This window comes from Balaenoptera physalus (genome assembly GCF_965194825.1).
Source record: "Balaenoptera physalus genome assembly, chromosome: 4".
NCBI classification, from domain to species: domain Eukaryota; kingdom Metazoa; phylum Chordata; class Mammalia; order Artiodactyla; family Balaenopteridae; genus Balaenoptera; species Balaenoptera physalus.
Window position 1 is genome coordinate 42,013,005 of NC_138891.1, and position 27,773 is coordinate 42,040,777.

General features: G+C 40.0%; 2 protein-coding genes across 8 annotated transcripts in view; one reads left to right on the top strand and one right to left on the bottom strand.

The window, feature by feature from the left end:
- Positions 1 to 1,388, top strand: part of SMC4 (structural maintenance of chromosomes 4) — a 34,049-nt gene extending 32,661 nt beyond the window's left edge. For all 3 annotated transcript variants that reach the window (XM_082458377.1, XM_082458379.1, XM_082458378.1), the window contains one exon: positions 27 to 1,388. In XM_082458377.1, coding sequence (XP_082314503.1) covers positions 27 to 179 — 153 coding nt within the window. In that variant the 3' untranslated portion in view covers positions 180 to 1,388. The remainder of the gene's footprint in view (positions 1 to 26) is intronic.
- Positions 1,389 to 1,837: 449 nt separating this feature from the next.
- Positions 1,838 to 27,773, bottom strand: part of TRIM59 (tripartite motif containing 59) — a 39,215-nt gene continuing 13,279 nt past the window's right edge. For 4 of the 5 annotated variants that reach the window (XM_082458423.1, XM_082458425.1, XM_082458424.1 and 1 more), the window contains 4 exons: positions 12,774 to 17,172; positions 11,739 to 11,809; positions 8,302 to 8,334; positions 1,838 to 5,003 (listed from right to left, as the gene is read on the bottom strand). In XM_082458423.1, coding sequence (XP_082314549.1) covers positions 3,792 to 5,000 — 1,209 coding nt within the window. In that variant the 5' untranslated portion in view covers positions 5,001 to 5,003; positions 8,302 to 8,334; positions 11,739 to 11,809; positions 12,774 to 17,172 and the 3' untranslated portion in view covers positions 1,838 to 3,791. The remainder of the gene's footprint in view (positions 5,004 to 8,301; positions 8,335 to 11,738; positions 11,810 to 12,773; positions 17,173 to 27,773) is intronic. The other variant, XM_082458426.1, reaches the window with a different exon arrangement.

A 27,773-nucleotide genomic window follows, 5' to 3' on the forward strand; every position in this document is an offset into this window, starting at 1 on the left:
CTAATTTATTCTTTCTTTCTCTTTAGGAACAAACAAAAAATGCCCAGTTCATAATAATTTCTCTTCGAAATAATATGTTTGAGATTTCAGATAGACTTATTGGAATTTACAAGACATACAATATAACAAAAAGTGTTGCAGTAAACCCAAAAGAAATTGCATCTAAAGGACTTTGCTAAACTTGTTTATACTGAAGATTTCTCAGATTGAATCACCACAGATTCAGCGTACTGTATTTACTGACTTTCTATTTGTAAAGGGTTATAAATTATATAAAATGCATATTCTTAAACTGGATCATATAACTAGTTTCTATTTTATGCTGTTACTTAAGAGACATGTTACAAGTCTAATAAAATATTCTCTATACCTGCTTCTAGGAGATTGTAAGAAACTGACAACTTTGTAAGCAGCAGACTGTGGAGAAAATAAGATGCCTGGGGGGCGGTCAGGTGACTTACCCTTAGCCCCAAACTGCTACCTGCAGAGTTAAAAGTATGTTACTCTATGAACAGTACAGTTCTAAACTAGATCATGTTATCAAGACATAGCATACTCTCATGGACCTTTGACCTACGCTGGAGAAGCCTATCAACTGCTACTATAGTAAAATTTTTAAGGTATTCCACTTAGTAATTTAGATAGTCACTATTTATTACCCAAATACTAGGAACTTTTTTTTTTTAAACCATCATCCTGAATTATAAGGATGAGAATTTAAATATTGTATTCTTTTCTAAAACTTGATATGCTTGACTGTTTAAAACACTTGCAAAAGGGTCAGCAAATATGTCTGAAATAACTTGGATATCTCATTAGTTGAAAAGGAAAAATACCCACTTCAGAAAAAGAATAAAGTGTATAAGGATTAATTTCCTTAGTATAAATGGCAATTAAGATGGAGTGCTGTTTGCCCATCAAGTTGTCAAGGGTTTTTTGTTGTTGTGTTACACTGTATTAGCCCAAGAATATTATAATGCTACTGGAAGTAAGCCAGCAACCACTTGGTTTTCAGAAGAAATTTTGGTATTGAATCAAAAGTCTGCCCTAGCTATTCAGTTTCTAGAATATTGATCCTGAGGAATTAAAATTAAAAATTACCATGTTGTTCAGTGCGGTATTGTTTAGGTACTAAAACCCAACAAAGACAGTCTGTATCATAATATAACTGTTAAAGTGTAAATACATTAGCATGGACTTAAATAAAGCAAGATCTGTAACTCAAGTATGGTCATTTGTTTTAAATCAAGATTATACAAGGGAAAAGTAACTAGAAAAAAGTATCAACATAATCAAGGGCTTTTTCATTGGTGAGAACAGAGGTGAATGGAATTTAATATTTTTATATTTTAATAACCAATGGAGTAGTAAAGCTTAGTACTTTTTTTTTTAATTTATCCATTTATTTAATTTTTGGCTGCATTGGGTCTCCGCTGCTGCACGTGGGTTTTCTCTAGTTGCTGAGAGCAGGGGCTACGCTTTGTTGTGGTGCGCAGGCTTCTCATTGCGGTGGCTTCTCTTGTTGCGGAGCACGGGCTTTAGGCGCGTGGGCTTCAGTAATTGTGGCACACGGGCTCTAGAGCGCAGGCTCAGTAGTTGTGGAGCACGGGCTTAGTTGCTCTGCGGCATGTGGGATCTTCCCGGACCAGGGCTCGAACCCCTGTCCCCTGCATTGGCAGGCGGATTCTTAACCACTGCACCACCAGGGAAGCCCAGTACTAACTGACTTTTAAAGAGTTAAAGTAGATAGATGATTGATAGATAATGCCCGTAGCCCATATGAAAATTCCAAAGCAACCACTCCTGAGTTTGACTGCCCTATTAAGCCACTCAATGCTTATATGAAAATGAGTTTATTAAAATATATACTTTTGTTGTTATACATAAAAACTTACTTAGAAATATTTCAGGAATACATACTTTAAATTTTAGTCTCATCCTCCTGATAAAAATACAGAAAGGAGACGAGCATGTATAAGACTCAGTTATTTGTATATTTGACTATATTCATGCACACTACATAAAATTTATCCAGCAGTAAAGTTCTACTAAAAACTGGCAAGTTACAAAAAATATTAAGGTCAAACTTAAAATGCTTCAGTTTTTAGCTGTGATTCATAGACATATTAGAAACCCTAATTTAATTTAAAAATCTTGGCTTAAATCCTTTAAAGGTAGCACGACAGATGAACCCTGAAAAGAATACATGGAGTCTCGCATATACTAGATGCATGGCCTTGGGCAATTTACTTTTGTGTCTGTTTCCTAATCTACAAAAAGGATTAATACACACGAGAAATATGAGATTACATTTTTGACACATAATACCTAACATTTCAGTGCTTACTAATATTTATATGTATTCCAAAAAGTATGTGGCATTTTTGTGTTGTAACTATTGCTTTAATCAAGTCGATGCAACTTCAGTCTAAAGTTAGTTGGTAAGCTGAATATATACCTCCTCCAGATGTTCTTTGCCCACACAACAGGTAGTTGTGCTATTCTGATTCTGATCATAAATTGACAATACAGCCAGCCATCTTAGTGTTCAGACTTGTTCTCAGCAGATAAGACATAAGGAGTATTTTAGAACTAGTGCCCTGAGTACAGTCACAGCTATAGGACCTAATCTGACCTGGAAAATCTGTGAACTAAGTAAGGCTCCTAAATATGTGATCCAAGAGCTACAGCCAACTTGGAATTTCTGGAAAGTGAGTGAGCTTGTACTTAGGGTTACAAGGACAAAAGGGCTAAGAGTCCTACCACAAGCACCATGGTTCAGTCCCTGTTAATAAAAAGGAAACGAAATCAAAGGGATTTGACTTAATAACTAAGTAGCCTCCATTTATAACACAATTCCAGAAAATAAGATCGAATTATTGGTACTTTGGCATTAGCATAAGAGAAAGTTCAACAGAAAATTTAAGACAATTTTAGACATAACAGTTAACATGATGCCATTCAAATATGATGAGGGTGGGATATATCAATAATAGTCCATTCTAGTAACATGTTTGTTTTAGAGTTTTTAGCCAAGAACTGATTTGACTGACATGACTAAAACTACACAAAAGTTAAATACAATCCTAAAATAAATTTACACAAACCACAGAATAACAAGTACTAGGGAATGTTACTGTTTGGTCCCTAATGGCACTTTAGATTTCCCAAAGCAATAGTTTTATTAGGAGTGAATGCTGATGTAAACATCTTAGAGCTCTTAAATCTACCTAAAACACATTAACGTGTGTGGATCAGGTACATTTGATCAAACACATCTTTAATGTAAGCAATCCACTCTCACTATGAGACTTTGCTACTTGAATTTAAAACCTTCTCACCATCCTTATTTGTCCATTCAAAAGTGTCAAGCTTATTACCTTTCGGGATTTTGCCATCTTTTAATTAAAAGCTACGTATACACAAAGAACTGCAGAGCCAACCACTGCAGTATATAATGCTAAGAGATAATATTGGTACAAGAATATTTAAATATCACGTGATATTAAGTCAACCTCTCAAACCAATAAAAATGGGATAATACTCAAAATCAAGTAATTATTAGATTTTGTTCTGGTTTTCAGAAAACGAGAGACATTCTGTCTCATTTCTAACTTTTGATGACACATTTTCTATTCAACAGAAGCATGAAAGGGATTATTTATATTTGTTGCAACTCTAATAAACTTTAGCTTGCTATTTTATTTACCCATGCTACCCCTATTGCTCCATTTAGCAACGGTCATTAGTCTGCTGTACAGAATAAGCCTACTTAATTCAGATTTGAATTTTCAACGAATTATTTTCCACATGAATTCCTTCAGTAAATATAACGTGTGACATAGTATATTCTTTAAATCATGCACATTCTTATATAAACTTTGGTAAACAGACAGAGAGGCTTCAGAAAAACATATTGAAGTGATTTCATTTAAAAAGGTCATTATGTGTTGGTTAAAAAAGAGGATCAGCGTCAGCATCACTGAAATTAGTGTAACTATAACAATGTTCAGAATCTTAAAAAATTCAACTTCTTTTTCCTCCTTATCAGGCCAGGAACATGGCATCCTTTTTGAAGAAATTTTCATTTCAGGAATGAGAAGTTTCTTTATTTGTCCAATTTCTGTTCTGCTCCATTCTTCTTTCAGTACTTGGCTCACTCGAGGATGAATTTCAACAGGTTGGACCTCAGGGAGTGGTCTTTGTTTCAAGACCTGCACACGTTGGCGGACATCATCAACTTTTTCAAGAAATTTAAGTGGAGGCTCTTCTTGTAAAGATGTTGTCAGTGTCACTAATTCAAGCTGCTGCTCTCTTATTTCTTTCATTCTTTCAATTTGTGGAGTATATTCTAGATTAATCAGATTGCCAACATCACAAAGAGCAGTTAGGAAAAAATTTTTTTTCTGTTCTAATGTATCACTAAGCTCCTTAAAATACTGGAGAACAACTTCCTTATCACCTTGGACCATTTTCTCCGAATGAGATTTTTGTTCTTCCAGCTTTTCAATAAGACGAGTAAGATCTGTCCAGTGTGTGTCAGTTAACTGTTCAAGCAGTTTTTCAGGTGTGTCCTTTTCTTTCATATAGGCACTTTGAAGGTCATCTATAGGATGACCATGATGTTGACCTATGGTAAGGCAATGACCACAAACTAATTTTTTATCCAGGAGACAGTAAACATTTAATGGCTGCCTGTAATGTTCAGGGCAGGTGACAATATCTGGATGGTCTTCTTGCTGGTACTTTTCAATAATAGCCCTTAACGCAAAATTAACAGGTAAAGATTCAATACCAGTTGGAGCAATTTCAATAATACTTCTGCAGTTAGGGCACTTGAGTGGAATGCGTAAAGGTCTCCATATATAAAAGTTACCAGATGCCTGTAGAACATTTTCCAAGCAATTTCTACAAAATGTATGAGAGCATGGTAGTACACGAGGATCTTCAAAAATACTGTAACAAATGGGACATGTTAACTCATCCTCAAAATTGTGCATTTCCTGTCAAGAGAAAAAAGTATTTTAATTCTACATATAACAAAGACACATGCACATATTATGTAAAGTTTTAGGTGTTAACCTCCAAATTGTTAATATACTGTACTTGTCATTTAAAAGAGTAAGATTTTTAAAATTAGCTTTCTATATAATGTAATTCCTAACACTGAATAGTTGATCACCTTTAAGAGCTTATTTACTTTGGTGTGTTCTGTTGAAGTCTATTTAATGATTATAACTAGTCTGTGCAACTTTTTACATTCTAAGATGCTAAAATCAAAACTATACACAAATCATGAAAAGGTAAGACTAAATATTTCTATGAAATAAAAAGTTAATTCTTAGCAAAATTACATTCTTCAATTCACACTCCCAGTTGGCTCAACCACAGTTTCTAAAGTAAGTTATTAAATTTCTAACTGTTCTATAAATGTTAAGCTTCTTGAATTGGAATATTAGTGTGTATGCTTAAACCCCTGAATCAGCACAGTGTAAGAGTCTCAAGTAATGTTAATTTGAAGATTTGGAAGAGAGTAATATTTCTGAATTAGTCCTTGTGATAAAAAAGTTTGAAAGATGAAGTGTTGATTGTGGTAATTATGAATTACAGACCACTAGAGCATTAGTGGTAAAGAACATCATTAGTCATCTTTCCTTCATGAAAGAAAGCCAGCAACAGTTCAGAGACCCTCTCTGACACAAGTAACTTGACATCTTGGCAAGCTATTACTGATATTTCCAACAAGCCTTCCAAGTGCCATTCATGCAAAATCTAAAGCTTACCAAATCCTCCTCTATAAAAACTGTTAGAAGTATCTACAAATAACTAATTGTACTTTTAAGAAACAAAAACCTCTTCAGACTTTTTATAGCTCTTATGCGCCTCATCTTCTTCACCATTTGCAAAACCAAACTCATTCATTCTTCAAGTCTCAACCTGAGTCCCATCTCCTCCCCCATATTAGGTCCCCTAATCTCACTGAACACTGCACTTCTACTTTATAGCAAGCACTTAGATGGATTTTATTTAAAAGAATTTTGTCGGAATTCCTGCAGGTCCAGTGGTTAGGACTCAGCACTTTCACTACCGGGGCCTGGGTTCGATGCCTGGTCAGGGAACTAAGATCCCACAAGCTGCGTGGCGCAGTCAAAAAAACAAAGAATTTTGTAACATTTTTCAATACATTAGAATATAAGCCTGCAATAAGGCAGGAATTGTGTCTAAGCACAGCACAGAACTTGGCACACAATAGGCATTCACTCAATGTTGGTTGAATAAACACTGCCCCTTAAGAGACCAATGTTAATAAAATGTCAGACCTTAGTTTTTTGGGGTTTTTTTTTTCAAATAGCAAAATCTCTGCTTAGGAAAAGCTTTTATCAAGAGTCCATCAGAAAATAGAAAATACTCCATTCAGACTGACAATATTAAGAACCGTAATGAGCCAAGATGTGAGAGACTAATAAGCCTGAACTGTGAGGCATTCCAGGAAACAAAAGTAACTGGACAACAGAAGATGACATTCACTGCAGATAAATTTAAGTGCCTACATGTTGGGAAGCCTTTATGACTACCCTTTACCTACAGAGAGCTCTGAAACAGAAAAACCACCCAAGAAAAACGAACGTTTCTCAGTTTATTTCAGTGATGTCAGAATTCATAATGAAGGAATAAACAGAATAGCACTTTGCAAAGGAATAAAATTTGAGCATTGGACATATATTCAATTTAGATTTAATATTAGAGTTACTTAATGTAAGTACCAAAGATCAACCCTAAAACAGAACCCAACCTTTCCCTCCAAAGTCCTATATTTGTCAAAAAGTTAGAAATCATTTTCCCTGGGAACTCATTTAAGGACCCAAAAGCTCAACTTTCTTTAGAATGAGGATATTCAATAACAATATCGTAAAGAAAATATCATCCCTTAAACTTACATAAAGTGGAAGCAAATATCCTGGTCTCAAAAGTTACTTCCATAGCACATAAAATTTTTAACAAAATTTAATCAGAAACGTGTAGATAACGTGAAGATACAGAAATCAAATCTAAGACTACCCTCTTCTAGCTGATTTATGAAAAACTGATTTTAGGCAACAAATTTGTAAGTCAGAACTGGCTAATAGAAGTAAGCCTGGTTGAAAATAACTATGTAAGGCCAGGAACTTTCAAACTCTGGTTGCTGCCTGAGAAACAGAAGATAAAGGTGGCTATCATGCCTAGGGGCTAGTTCTTACAGAAACTAGTATGAAATTTTATGCATCAGAAATTTTCCATAACCAGCCTAGACTCCTGAGGGGGAATAAAGGAGCAAAAAATTTTTCCTATGAATATTTTCTGGTATGAACATCTTGGATTTAGCTATGCTGTGTGTATGTAACAACACTGGAAACTAGAAGACAATGAAGCAATTCTTCAATATTCTCGGGAAAACATGGCTTCCAACCTAAAATTCTATACCCAAAGTAACTAAATTTTGAAGGTAGTCTAAAGATAGTTTAACACAAGAGGTCTCAAAACTGAACCACCCATCACCCACCCTTTCTAAAGAAGCTGCTGCAGGAAGAAAAAAACAATAATTCTCACCAGGATAACTATGAAATGAAGTCCTGGATAACTGTGCAGCAAGCCTGGAGAAATAGTAGTCTGGAGGAAGAAGACAGAAATCCAGAAGGAATGCCTTTAAGTAAATAAATGGAACTGACAGAACATTTCACGTGTCTGAACATATTGAGAGGTAATGAGAAAACTAAATTTAGGGAAAAGTGATGGAATCATGAAAAGAGGAAATACTACAGCACACTATATAGCTCAATTGTCCTATTAGTTATAATATTTTAAATATTAAATATGGATTTTACCAAAAAGCATGACTGTTAAGGATTGAATGTGTCTCCCCAAACTCATAAGTTGAAATCGTAACCCTTAATGTGATGGTATTAATGAGGTAGAGCCTTTCGGAGGTAACTAGGTCATCAGAGTAGAGTCCTCATGAAAGAGATTAGGCCCTTATAGGAAGAGATACAGGGCTTGCTGCCTCTCTTTCTCTGCTCTCGGCCACGTGAAGACACAGCAGGAAGATGGCCATCTGCAAAGCAGGAAGAAAGCTTTCGCCAGAACCCAACTTTGCCAGCATCCTCATCCTGGACTTCCCACCCTCCAAAACTGCAAAAAAATAAATGACTGTTGTTTAAGCCACCTAGTCTATGGTATTTTTGTTATAACAGCCCAAACTAAGAAACTGACAAAATTACGTTCGGAGGAGGGAATAAGGGAAGGAAACGAAGTTTAAGAACTTACCTTAATCTTCTCTTATAAGAAGTCAATACATGCCTAAAAGTGAAAAATCAAGAAATCACATTAAAAGCAAATTATTTATGAATAGAGAAGCAATACCAAAAGAAATATTTAAAAGAAATGAAGTGACTGCTTCTGGAGAGCAGGAATCAAAAGTGGGGAGAGTGAGGGCAGGAGGCTGCTGTTTTTCATTATAAGCCTAAGTTCTGTTTTACTTTCAACTATTAACATACAATTAAAAATATTAAAATTTTAAATAAAGAAATAAAGACAATCCCACATGCATCCAGGAAGAAAAGTAAGATACCCAAAAAAGGAAAACAAAAAACATAATGGTCTCAGAATTCTCTGGGAGACTATATTTCTAAAGATGGCCACAACAATTAACTCCCACATGTTCTGTGATGTGACTTTGCTGGTATTCTCCTATCAAGAGATGAAATCTATTCTCCCCTCAAAAAGATCTGGGCTTGGGGCTTCCCTGGTGGTCCAGTGGTTAAGAATCCGCCTTCCAATGCACAGGAGGCGGATTTGATCCCTGGACAGGGAACTAAGATCCCACATGCTGCGGGGCAACTAAGCCCGTGTGCTCTGGAGCCTGCACCACAACTAGAGAGAAGCCCACATGCCGCCACGAAGATCCCGCGTGCCACAACTAAGATCCCATGCAGCCAAATAAATAAATAAATAGTTTAAAAAAAAAAAAAGATCTGGACAGGACATGTGACTGCTCTGACCAATCTGATACAGTACAAGTGACACTATGACAGTTCTGGGTATAGCCCTTAGCTAGCCTAGCAGATTGCTGCCTCTTTGCTTTGTGAAAAGTCTAGGCTACTCTGCTGATGAGAGAGGCCAAAAGGAGAAGCAATGAGGTGCCAGACATGTGAGTGAAAAAGCCATCTTGGACACGCAGCCATCCAAACCATCAGACGTTTGTTACACAGCAGTAGATAACCAGAACATCTCCAAAGCAACTAGGAATGCTAAAAGACATGTAGCAATCAATATCCACAAGGATCTGGAAGAAAAGGATATGACCTAAGAATTCTCTACCCAGCCAAGATGTAATTTATCCATGTGAAATAATAAAAATACTCTTTAGCAAAATCTACAGGGTTAAAAAAAGTTCTATAGGGCAGAGCTGAAGCCATATACTTTCATTAACAAACAAAAGAAGTAGTATAAAAAGGATTTATATTTTAAAAAAGAGAGAAAAGAAAATGAACCTAGGAAAAGCAGAAGAAAACAATTCTAATGCATGAAGAAAACCATGAATTAGAATACAGAAAATTGTTAGAGTTGATAAACCCAAGAGCTGGCTTTTTAAATAAACAAGCCAGGGGCTACAGGGGGCGTTGGAGAGTTATTGTTTAATGAGTGCACAGTTTCACTTTGGAAACATGAAAAAGTTCTGAAGATAGATGGTGATGGTTGCACAACAATGTGGAATGCACTTAATGCCACTGACTACACACTTAAAAATGGTTAAAATGGTAAATTTTATGTATGTTTCAAAACAATAAAAAAACTTTAAAAATATTTAAGTGTCTTGCCTATTAACCAGCCTTTCCCGCCAAATTAATTTTAGAATTGATTTATATTAATCTATAATTTTAAAAAACAAAAAAATTAAATTAAAATAACCCATGTAAAATGTTATTTTCCTCCAGTGGGTACTAAAAGCCCAAGTACAAATTGATAACTTAGTTCAAGATTTCCTGCTTCCCTTTTAAAAGTCACCAAGAAATATGAATGTAAAAAAGAAATCTTTTCAGAAATAAACCTGAAGCTAAATCATCTACATATAAATTATTTCACAAATTTCTTGAGCTTAAGTGTCAAAAACAAACACATTACTGAATTCTAAACTTTGTATGCAGTCTTTCTCCAGAGGGCCAACTCCCTACGGAGCCTCCGTAACGTCTAACCAGCGTATTATGGGTGGTCGGCACTGATAGCAGATGATGGAGAACTGCGCAGTACCAACACTATCATTACCCATTCTCCTGGGTAAACTGTTTCTTAAGTTCTAATTCCCTAATGCATTATTGCCTTTCATCTCTAAACATGAATGGTTATAAAACATTCATTACATTTTACACCCTCTGAAGAGAAATTTGCCACATTATAGTTAGATGACTTGCTCTAGGACTTAGAGTGAGTCAGCTATCATAAGTCTGGGAAAATTCAAGAGGTGCCACTTCCCAGGCTGGGTCTCACATCTTTGTGGCCCTAACGGATAAAAAGCACATTTTATGCAATTCAAGACTTACTTTAGAAATACTACATTTGTGCCATCTCTAAATACGGGGCAAGATTTTAAAAATACTTTTGTACATATAAATGTACAAAAATAATGATCACCTACCTCTTTCAAAAAAAATCCTACGGTCAGATCTGATTTTAACTCTGCCCATTTGCACTGTTTTCCTGCATTTTGACATCAACCTGTTTCCCCAAACTAAAAAAGAAACTATTAATGCAATTTAACCCGGAACTGATACGAGCAGTTAAGATTTTCTTTGCTTTTTTTTTATATTTTTGAAAGTGAAAAATATATATATATTTGGTGGGAAAAATTCAGCAATATGTTTGCTGAAAAGCAATGTTAAAACTAACATCACTGGACTTCCCTGGTGGTGCAGAGGTTGAGAATCCGCCTGCCCATGCAGGGGACACGGGTTCGAGCCCCGGTCTAGGAAGATTCCACATGCCGTGGAGCAAGTAAGCTCGTGTGCCACAATTACTGAGCCTGAGCTCTAGAGCCTGCGAGCCACAACTACTGAGCCTGCATGGCATAACTACTGAAGCCCGCCCACCTAGAGCCCGTGCTCCGCAACAAGAGGAGCCACCGCCGTGAGAAGCCCACACACTGCAACGAAGAGTAGCCCCCGCTCGACGCAACTAGAGAAAAGCCCGCACGCAGCAATGAAGACCCAGTGCAGCCAAAAAATAAATAAATAAATAAATTTATTTTAAAAAACAAAACAAAACTAACATCACCTAAAACCAAAATTTCGTCTTGCCAGAATAAACTATGGTACCTTACTTTAAAGGATAGCTACTTGGTCATTAAAATGGAATGCAGATCAATATGAAAATACATGGTAAAAAGGTATCCAGATAACTTAATAAATTCAACTTGCAGATCTGTATGTGTTAAATGTGTGTGTCTGTATTAAGATGCACACATCCTAGTAAGATTTCTAGAAAGGTAAACAAGAGTTAACAGTGACTAACTTTAAAATATAGGTCAGATAAGGGAGTTGTTTACTTTCCACTTTATGATCCTTCTATATGGTTTGAATTTTATACACCACCAACATACACACCTTTTTTCAAAAGATTTAAAACTTTCCCCTTACATTTTAAATCATACACACAGTAAAAATTTACTGAAAATTTCTTTGGTATTTACTTAATCTCCCAGAACTTACCACTTTGTTGACCTTCTGGTTTGGAGACTGAATATGTATCTTCAACTTTTTCAGATTCTTTTATTTTTATTCTAAAATAAAAATAATTTTATCTTAATGTTCTAGACTTATATTCTCAAAACGTATGTTAAGTACGATATCATAAGGAATGGTGGTAATTTCACTGTCTTTGACGTTTACCTTCCCTAAGCGTCACTGTGTTTTTTTAAAAGTAGCGACAAATATCAACAGCTGTGGTGCAGCAGGAGAGGGATCACCTGTACCTTGAAAATCCCAACAAGTCTGTGACCAAATAAATTGCCACAAAGGACCTCTTTTTATAGCGTCAAGTATCTTATGAGCTCTTGAAAATATTAGCCAACAATGGTGATGACGGAGCAAACATTCACGGTCATTTTAGACTGCTGAAAGTTAACTGGAAGACAAGAAGCACCCATGAGAGTGAAATATTTTGCCAGCTTAAAATTATAAATCCTGATTTAGGTTATACCCATTAATACGTCTGTTCATCTCTCAATTCTGCCATTTAAATGTTGAGAGACCCTGGGTCAGTTTTACCTAGTGCCTCTCAGAACTGACGTTTCACATCTGTAAAATGGGCATAACTACACCTACGCGGTTAAGTCCAATGAGAACGCCTCCCAGAGAAGGGGCTGGAAAAAGCAGTGCCCTTGCCCTTCCCCTTCCCGAAGGTTTACGACAAATCCTCCCGGGCCTCTCTCCCAACGCGCCTCAGCGCCCTCCTTTCCGAGCCGCCGCGAGGCCGCCCGGCTCGGCGGAGTCCAGCTCCTCTCCGCCTCCCCACCAAAGAGGGCCTTCTCCCTCACGGAAATGCAGTTCTTAATTGGCGGGAGGAAAACGAGGTCCCCCAAACTCTCCACCTGGGACAAGAGGGACCCAAGACGCAGGACCCAAGCCAGCCCTCTCCATCACCAAGCCCCAAACACATGCAGTACACCAGCCTGCGCTACAGGGAAAGAAGACGTGACCCAGAGCCGCCTTCTCGGACCGAAGAGAAGCTCCTTATAAACTCACCGTGGGGACGGGAAAACCAGCCAACTCCACCAGCAGAAACAGAGCTCCACAGCCGGCGCGCTGACGCTGAGAGCTGCTCGGATTCCCGCCCTTCCTCCTCCGCCCTGAGGGCCTTCGGGTTCCCACATGAGGCGGGGCTTGAGAGCCTCAAGACGCAGGCGCGGTCTCCCGGCAACCCTCAACTGCGTAACATCAGCCAATAGGAAGAGCGCGGGGCCGCTGTTCGAAAGTAAACCGCCGACCCCTGGGGCCGAGGCGGGGGCGTGATCGCTAGGACTTGGCACGAGGCCCGCGGCGAGCTTTCTGTGCCTGCGCACTAGGCGCGGGCTGCCGCTCCGGAGCTCCAGAGGCGCGCCGCAGCGGGCGCTTCAGTGTGCGGGGGCGCTTCTGGCAGCCGTGACCCTGGCCTGGAGTCCCTCTTGGGGCCGCGGAATGGCGTCCCGGGAAAGGCGGGGCCTGGCGGAGGCAGACGATATTTACAAAAAGGATTCATAGGGCTATTTTTTTTTTTTTAACCTGAAGCCAAGCCGGCACGTCCTGATTCTAGACTTTAAAGTGCAGCATCTTGCATTGTGACTTAATAGGTTCCCTGAGGCTTCCTGAGCGCACACGCACCCCAGTGGGCAAGCACCGTCCTCCCCTAAGCCCGGGTTTCCTTTTGTTTGCGGCATCTGGAGACATAAACCCAGCAGAGTAATTGGTTCAGCATAGGAGGAGACGGCTTCTGATTATTGAGAATTCTCTTGTACTTAAGGAGAGCTATCTCTGGGCTGTTGGGACCTTAGGACTCATTTAGGACTATCTCCCTCTGTCTCTCCCTATTCTTCCTCCCACCTCTGCCCCCTCTTTCCACGTTATGAAATTATTGCCTGGCAATGACTGTTGCAAAGAAGTCCTGACTTCCAATTCAATTTCTCCAAGTCCCTATTTCACCTTCTTAACCCTTAGAATTAGAAAGCAAACAGTTCAGTAGTCCCTTCGCAGTTTCTTTTTCTTCAGAAACTTTATCCAGCTGTGTGGCAAGACACTCATCACAGCTTCCCTCTCTAAAATGTAGTTAGAAGTCATTTACAGCTGTGCTAAATAAAGCTATGAGCCTCTGTATACTGTGTATTGCCAGTACTTTCAGGTCTTAGTTTCTTATATAGTAAATTACAGAAAAATATTAAACAGAATAAAAGTAATATCAGTGAGTCCTAAGTCAATCTCAGATGTCTTCACCAATTCAGCTGCTGAAGAGTTTGCTTATGATGTGTGGGTTCCAGTGATATCCAAGATATCCACTGTTACACGGTGGCATATATCCATTTAGATTTTATTATGCACATAGGTTTTCTATTTAAACATTGTAGTCATCCTGATAAACAGTTTTTTAACTTGCTGTCAAAACAATATGTTATGAATCTTTCCATAGCAATAAATGCAGTATACGTCTATAAAAATATTCTTTTTTAAAAAAAGTATAAGGCTGATGTTAACAATGGACTTTGAGTGATTATGATGTGTCCATGTAGATGCATCACTTGTAACAAAGGTATCACTCTAGTGGAGGATGTTGGTAATGTGGGAGACTATGCATGGGGAGTAGGGCAGGAAATATATGGGAAATCTCTGTACCTTCCCCTCAATTTTGCTGTGAACCTAAAATTTCTCTAAAAATAAGATAATGTCTTAATATTTTTTTAAATTTTAAGTGTAATTGCCTCTAGAATGCATGAATATTGCTGAATAATGCTTTGAGCTATAATTTTTCCCACCTGTGTTTTTCCCTCTGCACTTCCTTACCTAAAGAGTTATGTATGTAGCAAGAAAGCAGAAGTACCTTTCACTAGACTTAACTGGCATTTGTTTTCCAAAAAGCCTCAATCCCCTCAATCCACTGAGATAAATAACATTGAAGGGAAGAGGCTGAATGTTTGGGAGAAGTAAAAAGAGAGAAGCCCCCAAATAGAGGTTAATCGGACCTAGTGGAGGGAAGCTATGACACCTAAAAGGAAGGGCTACATCTGTTCCTACAGGGAGACTGGCTTAGAGGCCCGTGGATTCCCAACTCTACCAAAGATTTCTATAACCCAGCATGACCAGGAAGTGGCAGAGAGCTACAGAAGCCTACAGAAACAACGGCAGCCTCAGCAATAACAGTCAACTCTTGGCATACGTGGGTTTGTGGGCTGTGTTTCATGCACTCTCCAGAAGATAATGCTGGCCTGGAAAGACTAGACAAGAGTGACACTCAGGTGTAGCAGTACATGCTTAAAATCCATAAGCTTAAAAATCTGAGGTGCTAAGGCGCTCAGCTACCCAAAAAAAAGTGAGGAGGGAGAAAGATCAGCTGCTTTGGGTCTCTGCCTATATACTTGCACCAATCTCCTTTTGATGGAATATAGGAAAAGGATAAAAGATGAGAAATTTTTTGTAGTTATTAACAAGTGATACAAAGAGGAGGCAATAAAACATGAATTTTATGACAAACTTTGGTGCTTAGGTCAGACTCTCTACTTCTGTCTCAAGAGCCAAAACAGGAGGCCTCAGTCACAGAGAGGTGCCCCGTAGGCAAGCTAAAACACTTTCTGATTTGGGGTTTTAATAGCTACTGAAGATCCCACATGCCGCGGAGCAACTAAGCCCGTGCGCCACAGCTGCTGAGCCTGCACTCTGGAGCCCGCGAGCCACAACTACTGAAGCCCGCGCACCCTAGAGCCCATGCTTCACAACAGAGGAGGCCACCACAATGAGAAGCCCACGCACTGCAACGAGGAGTGGCCCCTGCTCACCGCAACTAGAGAAAGCCCACACGCAGCAACGAAAACCCAACGCAGCCAAAATTAATAAATAAATTAATTAATTAAAAAAAAACAATAAATGCTGGAGAGGGTGTGTAGAAAAGGGACCCCTCCTACACTGTTGGTGGGAATGTAAGTTGGTGCAGCCACTATGGAGAACAGTATGGAGGTTCCTCAGAAAACTAAAAATAGAATTACCATATGACCCAGCAATCCCACTCCTGAGAATATACCTGGACAAAACTATAATTCAAAAAGATACATGCACCCCTATGTTCATAGCAGCATTATTTACAATAGCCAAAACATGGAAACAAATGTCCATTGACAGATGAATGGATAAAGAAGGTGTGGTACATATATACAATGGAATACTACTCAGCCATAAAAAGAACAAAATAATGCCATTTTCAGCAACATGGATGCAACAAAAGATTATCATACTAAGTGAAGTAAGTCAGAAAGAGAAAGACAAATACCATATGATATCACCTATACGTGGAATCTAAAATATGGCACAAATGAACCTATCTACAAAACAGAAACAGACTCATAGACACAGAGAACAGACTTGTAGTTGCCAAGGGGGAGGGGGGAGGGAGAGGGATGGACTTGGAGTTTGGGATTAGCAGATGCAAACTATTGCATTTAGAATGGATAAACAACAAGGTCCTAATGAATAGCACAGGGAACTACATTCAATATCCTGTGATAAACCACAATAGAAAAGAATATTAAAAAAGAATGTCTATATGTGTATAACTGAGTCACTTTGCTGTACAGCAGAGATGGGCACAGCATTGTCAATCAACTACACTTCAATACAAAAAAAGAAAGAAAGAAACATTCAACTTTTAAGTTTTGGAGCCAGGGGAATAAAACACCTGTGTTGTTTAAATCCTCTGCTGAGACACTGCCCCATACTCTTTTAAAGGAGAAAGATTAGGGTCTTTCTAGTTACCAAGTCCCTCTTACTTGGCACACAACAACGTACATGTCATCCTGTATATTCAGAGGGCAAATGCTGAATACATGTGTGCGATAAGGCCCTGAAATAGTTTATGTGGATGACAATATATAGTGCCTTTTTTTTCCTTTTTGAGGATGCTCTTAACATTCATAATAACCAGAATTCGCCCTTTTTTTAACATTTAGGCAGATTTGGAGACAAAAGCATATGGTGTGATTTTTCTTGTAGCCTGTCTCGTTTTTGAGATTTTTCTAGCAATATATGAGTAAACACCAAGCAAGTTTTAGAGACAGCATTCAAAAGAGGAAGAGATTGTCATCTCACATATGCAATAACCTTAAATACAATGGCTAACCTTTATTAATCATTTACTATGAACCAAGCACTGTACTAAGTAATTCACTATCTCAGTCCTCACAACCATTCTATAAATGTTACTATTTTTTAAACTTTTAAATGAAGTATAAAAAAAAGTGTCTCTATTTTTATCCTAATTTTACAAAGGAGGGAATTAAATGCCGGCAAGTTGAAATTGCTCCCTCAGGGCTATGCAGCGTGGTTCTCTGATTCCAAAGCAGGTGCTCTTCTAGCCGGGCTGTATGCTTTCATTTTCTTCCACACCTTCTGTATTGCTTTCTTAGGGTTGCTGTAAGAAATCAACACAAATTTGGTGAATTGAAACCAGAAATTTATTCTCTTGCAATTTTGGAGACCAAAGTCTAAAATCAAGTTGTTAGCAGTTACACTCCCACTGAACGCCCCAGATAAAAATCTGTCCTCATCTCTTTCAGCTCTGGCTGAATAACTCAAGATCTTCCTTGGCTGAATAACTTAAGATCTTCCTTGCCTGATCTTCCAGATCAGCTCTGGCTGCATAACTCCAATCTCAGCCTCTGCTTCACGTGGCCTTCTCCTTTTCTGTCTCATATAAAGACACTTGTCATTGGATTTGGTGTCAACCGGGGTAGTCCAGAATTATCTCATTTCAAGATCTTTTTTTTTTCTCCAAGATTCTTAACTACATCTGCAAAGACCCTTTGCCAATAAGGTCACGTTCACAGGTTCTGGGGGCTAAGATGTGGACATACCTTTGGGGGGATCCACCATTTAACCCACGGTACGTTCCTAATGAGACCTCTGAGGGTTGTAGTTGTCACTTAATACAGTGTTCAGGGCTTCACAGACTCACAGAAAACTAGACAGAGAGTGAATCCCAGAGATCACCTCCTCATTTTCAGCAGGATGAACGTAGAGGCACCCAAAGGAGAGGGGCCTCTCGCTCAAGGTAACACAGCAAGTGCATCGCAGATTCAAGGCCCCACTTAAACTCCCTGATGCCCTATCCAAAGGCCACTTCACATGACCAGAGAATGAATAATATATGTCATTGTGTGGTTAATAATGTTTTTCATCTGTCGAAGAATCATGATAATAATAATTATCAGTATGTCTCTGTGACAAATTTCTCTCAGGTCTCAGGGCCAGGAAAAACTTTTTTTTTTTTTTCACAGCTAGACTAAGCTTCACATAGCTATGAAAGCTACATAATTCTATCTATTTGTGGCCAACTGCTATATGCACGGTATTATGTCCAAATCTTAGAACTGGACCAATTTCCTCCTCTCTAGGCCAAATAAATTACTTTTCTTCAGATAGCTTTTGTATTAGACATTTCAGTTGCAGCTTCAAGATACAAGATATCAAACACTGAAGTGAACTGTGAGGCAGACCACTCTGGGGAAGTTATGGAATACGGGGGCTCGGAGTCTTTACCTCCCTCTCACCTTCAGGGAAGGTGTGCAGGGTTGCGGAGAGGGTTTGTGAGGAAGACTCCCTTTGGAAAGGCTTGTGGGGGGCACTTTCCGTCCTGCGTCCCTCCCCTAGTGTCTGCCCCTCACCTCAAGCCTGGAGAGAAGGGCTCGGCTATGTCTACCCTGTGTTGGAGGGATTGAGTGCATCTACTAAACACTAAAAACACCTGGGAAGTCTAAGAGGTGACACCCAGAAAGAAGGAGAATTGCTGCTGCATGGGGACTGGCCTGCATCCCCCAAGCCGGTGGGCGCTGGGGAAGCATGAGTACTCCCCAAGGATCACATGAGCAGTGTGGGTTTCCCTAAGGCCCTGCCCAAATGAACCAACTAGAGGGGAAAGCAAGCTTCAGTGGAGAAACCCTGAAAGTGTCCCAGCCCTCCTACAGGCTGCAGAAAGAGTGAACAAGGAACCGAGGGGAGCATATCCACCAGCCCAAGCAAACTCAGGTGAGACGTCCCCAAGGATAGACTCCAGAGAACCTGTGAAAGAACCCCAAAGTGCACAAAGCGCCTCAGGAGAAGAGAATCAGCTTCGAACATCACCCAGGCCCAGGGAAGGCCCTCCAGGCTCCCAGAGCATCAGTCAAGTGAGAACTTTCTTCTCCACCTTCTGCCCCAATGCAGGAGGGACTAGAGACAGGAGAGACTGAAGTAGTTGGGATAGGGGGGAGGGGAGGAAGCAATTCAGAAATGAGCCAACCTTGTACCTTCCCCAGGAGTCAGCAACCCTTCTGTAGCTGACCTTACCTCCCTGGCTGAGAGTGAGGGAGTAGCTGCAGTTTCAAGTGAAGTTAGAAGCTTAGACAGTGGGACTAGTTTCTGAAATGAGACTGTATTTTGCAATTTGAAGGAGCCTCAGGGCTTTGTTGTGTTCCCCAGCAGTGACCAGAAAAGTCAAGCCTCCTGGCATATTCATGCAGGATCAGGGGAAGAACTTTCCCCATGGAGTACATTTTAAAGGAACCATTGAAGAACAGAATTAAAGTTGCTCTGGAGCTGATATGTTCTTATTCAAATTACCAATTATATTGCGTCGAAAACAAAAGTCCCAATCTCCACTGCCTGTCATGAACAATTGGAGATCTATTACTCTTAAACAAAAAGATGTTTGTTATGTGGGACAGTGTTGGCAGAGATGGGTCCCAGCTTGTGACAGCTTAAGCCGACGGCCACTGTTCCCCATTGCCTCCCTCATTTCACGGGCCCTGTCTTCTGATTGCCCTCTCCCAGCAGCAATACAGTCTATTCACGTTCCCATGTAGAGCAGGTTAGCCATTTCTTATTAATAAGCTTCGGACTTCCCTACTCACAGGGTCAAGATATTTTCCCTAAAATGAATAAAACGTTCTTTCTCTACTAGCAATTCTGGCATCCACTGAAGACACATTATGTTTTTCATTCCACACCCATTTTATAGCAACCAAAATGAGTTGTGCATTTAGAAAGATAACCTGCTGTGTGCCTTTAGAAAGATAATCTTTTAGGCAAAAATTATGTAGCTGTCAAAACCATGAAATTCACATGTGTGGTGAGACTTTGCTTGACTAAAGTTCAATGCTTCTGGTTCCTAGCAGTTATTAGGGAGTTATAAGCTTCAAATTCACTCACAACTGCTGAACTCTTGTTCACAAAGTTTACTCAGTCCAGTTGTAGGATTGACAGAAGTAGGTAGTGCCAGGTTAGTGGCCTGTTACCAACAATAATTTATTTGATCACATTTCCAACGAGACAAGGGTCCGTGTTTCATAAAGCTGGGAAGCTTTCTATTACTTAAAATTATTCAGGGACTTCCCAGGTGGCGCAGTGGTTAAGAATCTGCCTGCCAATGTAGGGGACACGGGTTCGAGCCCTGGTCCGGGAAGATCCCACATGTCGCGGAGCAACTAAGCCCGTGCACCACAACTACTGTGCCTGCGCTCTAGAGCCTGCGAGCCACAACTACTGAGCCTGCGCTCTAGAGCCCGTGCTCCGCAACAAGAGAAGCCACCGCAATGAGAAGCCCGCGCACCGCAACGAAGAGTAGCCCCCGCTCGCCGCAATTAGAGAAAGCCCGCGTGCAGCAATGAAGACCCAATGCAGCCAATAAATAAATAAATAAAATTTTTAAAAATTAAAAAGAATAAAATTATTCAGCTGAAGAATATTCTGCTCAGTCAGAAATGATTGACAGTGTTATTTTTATAAGTCTAGTGATCCTAGATTATGAAGAATCATTTGCAATTGACAAGATAGTTACCACGGGAAAAAAATTACCTACTGAAACAGATCCTAGTTCACATTGTAATATTCCGGAATATTTCGAATTTTCTCAAACGTTATTATAACTTTCAAAATATTTTCTCAGCAAAATATTTTTCACTTCATTTTAAAAAAATATTACATAGTTAGTTATTGACTATATTCCCAACACTTTACATTTCATATCTGTGACTCATTTATTTTGCAACTGGAAGTTTATAACTCTTAAATCTGTCTCACCTATTTCTTTCCTCTCCCCTCTGGCATCTACCTGTTTGTTCTCTGTTTCTATTTTGTTATGTGTGTTCATTTGTTTTGTTTTTTAGATTCCACATGTAAGTGAAACCATACAGCATTTGTTTTTCTCTGACTTATTTCACTCAGCATAATATCCTCTAGGTCCATCCATGTGTTGCAAATGCCAAGGTTTCATTCTTTTTGTGGCTAATATTCCATTGCATATATGTGCCACATCTTCTCTATCCATTCATCTATTGATGGGCACTTAGGTTGCTTCCATGTCTTGGCTATTGTAAGTAAGGCTGCAATAAATATTGGGGTGCATGTATCTTTTCAAATTAGTGTTTTCATTTTCTACTGATAGTACCCAGGAGTGGAATTGCTGGATCATATGGTAGTTCTATTTTTAATTTTTTGAGGATTCTCCATACTGTTTTCCATAGAGGTTGCACCAATCTACATTCCCACCAACAGTGCACAAGTGTTCCCTTTTCTCCACATCCTTGCCAATACTTGTTATTTGTTGCCTTTTTGATAATAGCCATAGTGACAGTGTGAGGTGGTTTCTCACTGCTGTTTTGATTTGCATTTCCTTGAGGATTAGTGATGTTGAACATCTTTTCATGTGCCTGTTGGCCATCTGTATGCCTTCTTAGGAAAAAATGTTTATTCAGATCTTCTGCCCATTTTTAAATCAGGTTTTTTATTTTTAATATTGAGTTGTATGAGTTCTTTGTATATTTTGTGTATATCCATACTGATATAAAACAATCGAATAATTAAGTAAATAGAAGAGAAGCACTAGCTCTTCAATACTGTAGAATTCCAACTCATAAATGGAGTAGGAATGATGGAAAAAGAAAATCACCATTTGGCAAACACCACAGGAATAATTGCTGCAGGTAAAAGCCATCGAGGTCTGCTAAACTTCAAGTGGAAATATGATGAGAAAGAGGATATTTTCCCAGTCTGAGAGTAAATTTACAGTGGAGAAGTCTAGCGGACATCATTAACCAAGTGATCAAAGTTAACATCACCAGTAATGAGACATAGCAACGTGATGGCCCTCAGGATGCAATCCACTGAGAAGGGCACAGCATCACTCTGTGTTAATCTTGCCAAAAAGAGAAAACTTCAGACAAACTCAAATTGACAGACAATATGCATAATAACTCTACTGTACTTTTCAAAAGTCAAGGTTATAAGGAAAGACTGAGGAACAGTTAGAGAAGGCAGGCTGAAAGCAATGTGGGATCCTGGGACAAAAAGAGAACAGTCGTGGGAAGAATGAAGAAACTTGAATAAGGGCTTTAGTTAACAGTTAATACCCACATTAATTTCCTGTTTTCTTTTTTTTAATAGATTTTATTTATTTATTTATTTATTTATTTATTTATTGGCTGTGTTGGGTCTTCGTCGCTGCGCGTGGGCTTCCTCTAGTTGCAGCGAGTGGAAGCTCCTCTTGTTGCAGTGCGCGGGCTTCTCATTGCGGTGGGTTCTCTTGTTGCGGAGCATGGGCTCTAGGCATGTGGGCTCAGTAGTTGTGGCTCACAGGCTCAGTAGTTGTGGCTCATGGGCTCTAGAGCTCAGGCTCAGTAGTTGTGGCTCACGGGCTTAGCTGCTCCGTGGCACGTGGGATCTTCCCGGACCAGGGCTCGAACCTGTGTCCCCTGCACTGGCAGACGGATTCCCAACCACTGTGCCATCAGGGAAGCCCCAGTTTCCTGGTTTTGATCATTGTACCATGGTCATGCAAATATGTTAACGTTAGGAGAAGAAGGTGGGTAAGGGACATATGGACACTTTTTAAACTACTTTTGCAACTTGTCTGTAAGTCTAAAATTAACTCAAAAATAAAATGTTAGGGACTTCCCTGGCGGTCCAGCGGTTAAGACTCCGTGCTTCCACTGCAGGGGGCACAGGTTCAATCCCTGGTTGGGGAACTAAGATCCTACATGCTGTGCAGCATGGCCAAAAACTAAAATAAAATAAGATAAAAAGTTAAAAATATGTCAACGTCATGAAAAACAAAGACTGAGAAACTGTTTCCAATTGGAGGAGACTAAGAAGACAGGACAACTTAATATTCCTTATCTTGATTGTGGTGCTAGTATCATAGGTACAGACATGTTAAAACTTATCAAACTGTATCCTTTAAATATGTGCAGTTTATTGTATGTTAATTATGAATCAGTAAAGCTCTAAAAAAAAGGATAAAGGAAATAGATGGAAGCAAGGGCAATTCATAATTAAATACAGAATGCGTGAATTCATGAGTTGTGTTTTTGCTTTCCCTCCTAATGCTAATATAAATGACAACTCCCACTTGTGCTAGAAGAATAGATTTGTGACCCAGGCCTGCCCAAGCTGAGCATTCCATCCTCTGTCACTTAGATCACACTAATTAGTTCAAGTACAGGCCCACGATCCAAGTCAGTTCAATCAGAATCCTCCCCAGGACTTCCCTGGTGGCTCAGGGGTTAAGAATCTGCCTGCCAATGCAGGGGACATGGGTTCGAGCCCTGGTCCGGGAAGATCCCACATGCCGCAGAGCAACTAAGCCCGTGCACCACAGCTACTGAGCCTGAACTCTAGAGCCCACGAGCCACAACTACTGAGCCTGCAAGCCACAATTACTGAAACCCACATGCCTAGAGCCCGTGCTCTGCAACAAAGAGAAACCACCACAATGAGAAGCTTGCGCACTGCAATGAAGAGTAGTCCCCGCTCTCGCAACTAGAGAAAGCCTGTGAGCAGCAACAAAGACCCAACGCATCCCTAAATAAATAAATAAATTTATTAAAAAAAAAAAAAAGAATCCTCCCCAGACTTTGTCCCTTGTGCCAGAGCTATAAGAAAAAAAAATCCTATCCATCCCCCCACCACTGGTGTGATATGAGTCTTGAGCTACACGCAGCCCTCTCTGCCTCCATTGGAGATAGTCCATGAGAAATGAAATCTATACAGAAGAAAGTAGAATGGGAAGATGGGGAGAGAGAAGGAATGACATTATTTGAATCTTTGGATCCAGCTGTTCTTGAACTGCATCTATCTGTCCGTCAGTCAGTTACAAAACCCAATCATTTTACTTTTTTTTTTCCCCCCTGAGCTGGTCTGAGTAGAGTTCCTGTCACTTGCAACCAAATGAATCCTGAGCACAAAATAACCCTAAAATCAGTGGGGTAACAAATGTCATAAATAATCCTCCTTATCCTTGAATACCAACCGTGTCCAAAACACAATATAAGAAACTAGAACTGTTTAAAGAAAATGGTTAAGCCATGATTATTACAATGTAGCTAAGTAGTCCACAAACAATTTGTTGAGGGTTATCAGATCCTGGGCCATGAACTAGACCTGACTAATGAATGGAACAGTCAACTCCTACATCCTTCCAATCATCCAGAGTTGATGATCTACTGGCAGTCCTCCTCTAAGTCCTGGAGAACTTAAAGAGAACTCAAATTCAGGATCTTATCATGAAGTGAGTTTTCCTTTTGTTCTCACTCTAGCAACTTATCCCTGTGATTAGGCCCATGAGCTTTTTTTTTTTTTTTTTTACCCTGAAGCCCCAGGTTGATAACACATCAGGGTTCCAGTTCAGCAGAGAAATTCTGCTTCCTACCTGCTGACTCCCCTTGAGCTGCCATCCTGTGGCAGACACCCTGCTACTTTCCCTCCTGGTACCAATGCCCAGCCTGCCTGGATCTGCATTTATTGCCCATTTCTAGTCTCACTGCCATGACACCCAGATGGGATTCTAAATAAATTAGGAATTATTTTGGTTGCAAGTAAGAGAAAACAGCTCCCAAGTAAGGATAAACAAGGGTTAGACAAACAAGGGTTTTGTTTTCTCACATGAGCGGAAATCTGAGGTGAGTGGTCATCCCCTGTGTTCGTTCAGCAGCTCAGGGATATCAGTACCGGCACCTCTCTCAGCAGTTCTCTCGGCCTCTCCCTCTGGGCGGCAGGAAGGTTCCTTAGGCTCCAGACATAATGTCTGCCTGCATTTTGGAAAAGGAAGAAGGGAGGAAGGAAGGTGCCAGCCATGGGTGTCCCTTTTATCAGGAGAGAAAGCTTTTCCAGAAACTCCTCAGCGTTCTTCTATGCATGTCTTCTTAGGCAGAATTACCTCAAGGGGGCTGGGATGGGCCCCAACAGCCCTGCCAAAGTTGAGTTTTTAAATATATATATATAAAAAAAACTATATATATATACATATACAAAAATATATCCTACAAATGCAATGAAGTAACAGTGATTCTCGAAAGAAGGCTATTTACTCTATGAATGAGATGTTATCTGGACTTCTGATAAAGAAACTAAATATGTGATGAAACAAATGTTGTTACTTATAATACAACTTTGAGAACGTCAATTTGAAGGAGGTGGAAATACGAAGAGCAAAGTCAGCATTAGTCCCTGCTTGAACTGGATTTGTGTAGGATAACTGTCTGGTGTTACAACTGCATTGATAGTTCTGAATGTTGTTACTAAAATGCCTGTCTTTGTTAGAAGTCAGCCCTGACCTGTGTCCCAGTGAAGGGAAGTCCGTCTGTGGGCTGTGGAGTGAAATCCCCAGCTAGAAGGGCAGTCTGTGTGCCCAAAGGGCCGCATTCATCACAAGTTTCTGTCGGAAGCTTGTTAAAATAAACTTGTTACCAGACAGGTGAGTTCAGTTCAGTTTCAGAAAACACACTTGCAAGGCATCATCTATATCTGTTGAGTATCAACACGGTAAAGTTAAATTTTATTTCAATTTCATCATTATGATAAAGCTGTTTTATGCTTTGTCCCTTTTCAAGTGAGAAAATCTCTAGGTTCATGAACAGTTGAAGACTAAAGTATGAAATAAATCCGCTTTCTAAAAATATTCACAAACGTAATACAACTCCCTATTTTTTTAAAAAATGGGTACAGAAATGGAGAAAGTGGAAAATGTAATATTCTCACCTCTTAGAGTAGCCACTATTAACAATGTGGTAAGTTGTTATGTAACAATGTAAAAAGTTGCCTCTACTTTCAAACTACAACAAACATGGGGGAAAGTTGCATCAGAGTAAAAACCCCATTGTCCCTCCCAGTCACCAAGGGATGAAGTTAGTGGACACCTGCATAGTAATGTCACCTTGGACTTAATGAACACATGACCTTGTTAAAAGGCTGTTGAATCCTTTCTTATTCATAAGTGGAGCGGCTTCTGTATTCTCCCAGTGTTCTATGTATTTGCTAACATCTGATGGACTGTGAACGTTGTCTTTACCACATTCTCCTCAAGGACAGATAATGTGTAATGCTCTCTCCTCCCAGAAACTTTCTTTCTCCCCAGTGAGTACTACATCCTAGAAGACATGCAGTGTAGAGGTCAGTGGGGGGTGAAAACCACCCCACCCCATCCCTTGAATTTCATGTATTTGTTTGTTTGTTTATCCATCCCTTGAGTTTTAAAATGCAATTCCTTTAAACCACCTCTCACCCTCAATTTCTAACACCTGAGAGTCTCAAGGGTTCCCCTGAGATTTCTGAAAACTTCCATGGATTTAAAGTCCTCTTGGCCCACGGGTGATGTCTCTATTTCACCCTCATTTCATCCCAAAATGCAGAGCTCAACCTCATTTCCAGTTTCCACAAGAAATCTCTTCACCCCAAATATGTTATACTTGAAAGGACTTGAGCGGAGTTTGGAGGATTGCATCACACAGGACCCGGGCTTCCACCATCTCCTTTGCCTCCCTCTTCTCTCCTTTCCTCCTGATCTCCCTTCCCCCAGGCCCAAATTCTTCCTCTTCAGTTAACCAGGCAGTCTCCTGTTTCTTGTAAGCTACTGGTTTCCAAAATTTGGTATCCAAAATAGCAGCATCGCACCACCCAGGAACGTGTTGGAAACACAAACTCTCAGGCACTACCCCAGGTCTACCAAATCAGAAACTCTGGGGCAAGGGGCCCAGCAATCCAGGTTTTAACAAGCCCCCCAGGGGTTTTCACGCCTGCTAAAGTTTAAGAACTTCTGCACTCAGATCCAGGGCTTAAACTCTACCCCACATCTGCCTCTGAAGTAATTCTACGAACAGAGGGCTTCCCTGGTGGCACAGTGGTTGAGAGTCTGCCTGCCAGTGCAGGGGACAGGGGTTCGAGCCCTGGTCTGGGAAGATCCCACATGCCGCAGAGCAACTGGGCCCGTGAGCCACAACTACTGAGCCTGCGCGTCTGGAGCCTGTGCTCCGCAACAAGAGAGGCCGCGATAGTGAGAGGCCCGCGCACCGCGATGAAGAGTGGCCCTTGTTTGCCGCAACTAGAGAAAGCCCTCACACAGAAACGAAGACCCAACACAGCCAAAACTAAATAAATAAATAAATTTAAATTAAAAGAAAAAAAAGTTATGAAACAATTCTACGAACAGAGAAGCACCTCACACACCAAAAGAGGAATCTCACACCAGCTACTGAGGGAATAAATATGTCCCTCTCTTACCGCATTCCATATCCATTATACTACACTGGCTTCCTGCTTTTCTCACTGTTCCCTTCTGATCAAACTCTTTCTCTTTTTTCTTTTTCTTTTTTTTAATTTTTGTATTTTATATTATTTATTTTTTTATACAGCAGGTTCTTATTAGTCATCAATTTTATACACATCAGTGTATACATGTCAATCCCAATCTCCCAATTCGTCACACCACCATTCCCCCCCCCGCCCCGCCGCTTTCCCCCCTTGGTATCCATACGTTTGTTCTCTACATCTGTGTCTCAACTTCTGCCCTGCAAACCGGTTCATCTGTACCGTTTTTCTAGGTTCCACACACATGCGTTAACATACGATGTTTGTTTTTCCCTTTCTTACTTACTTCACTCTGCATGACAGTCTCTAGATACATCTACGTCTCGATAAATGACCCAATTTTGTTTCTTTTTATGGCTGGAATAATATTGCATTGTATATATGTGCCACGTCTTCTTT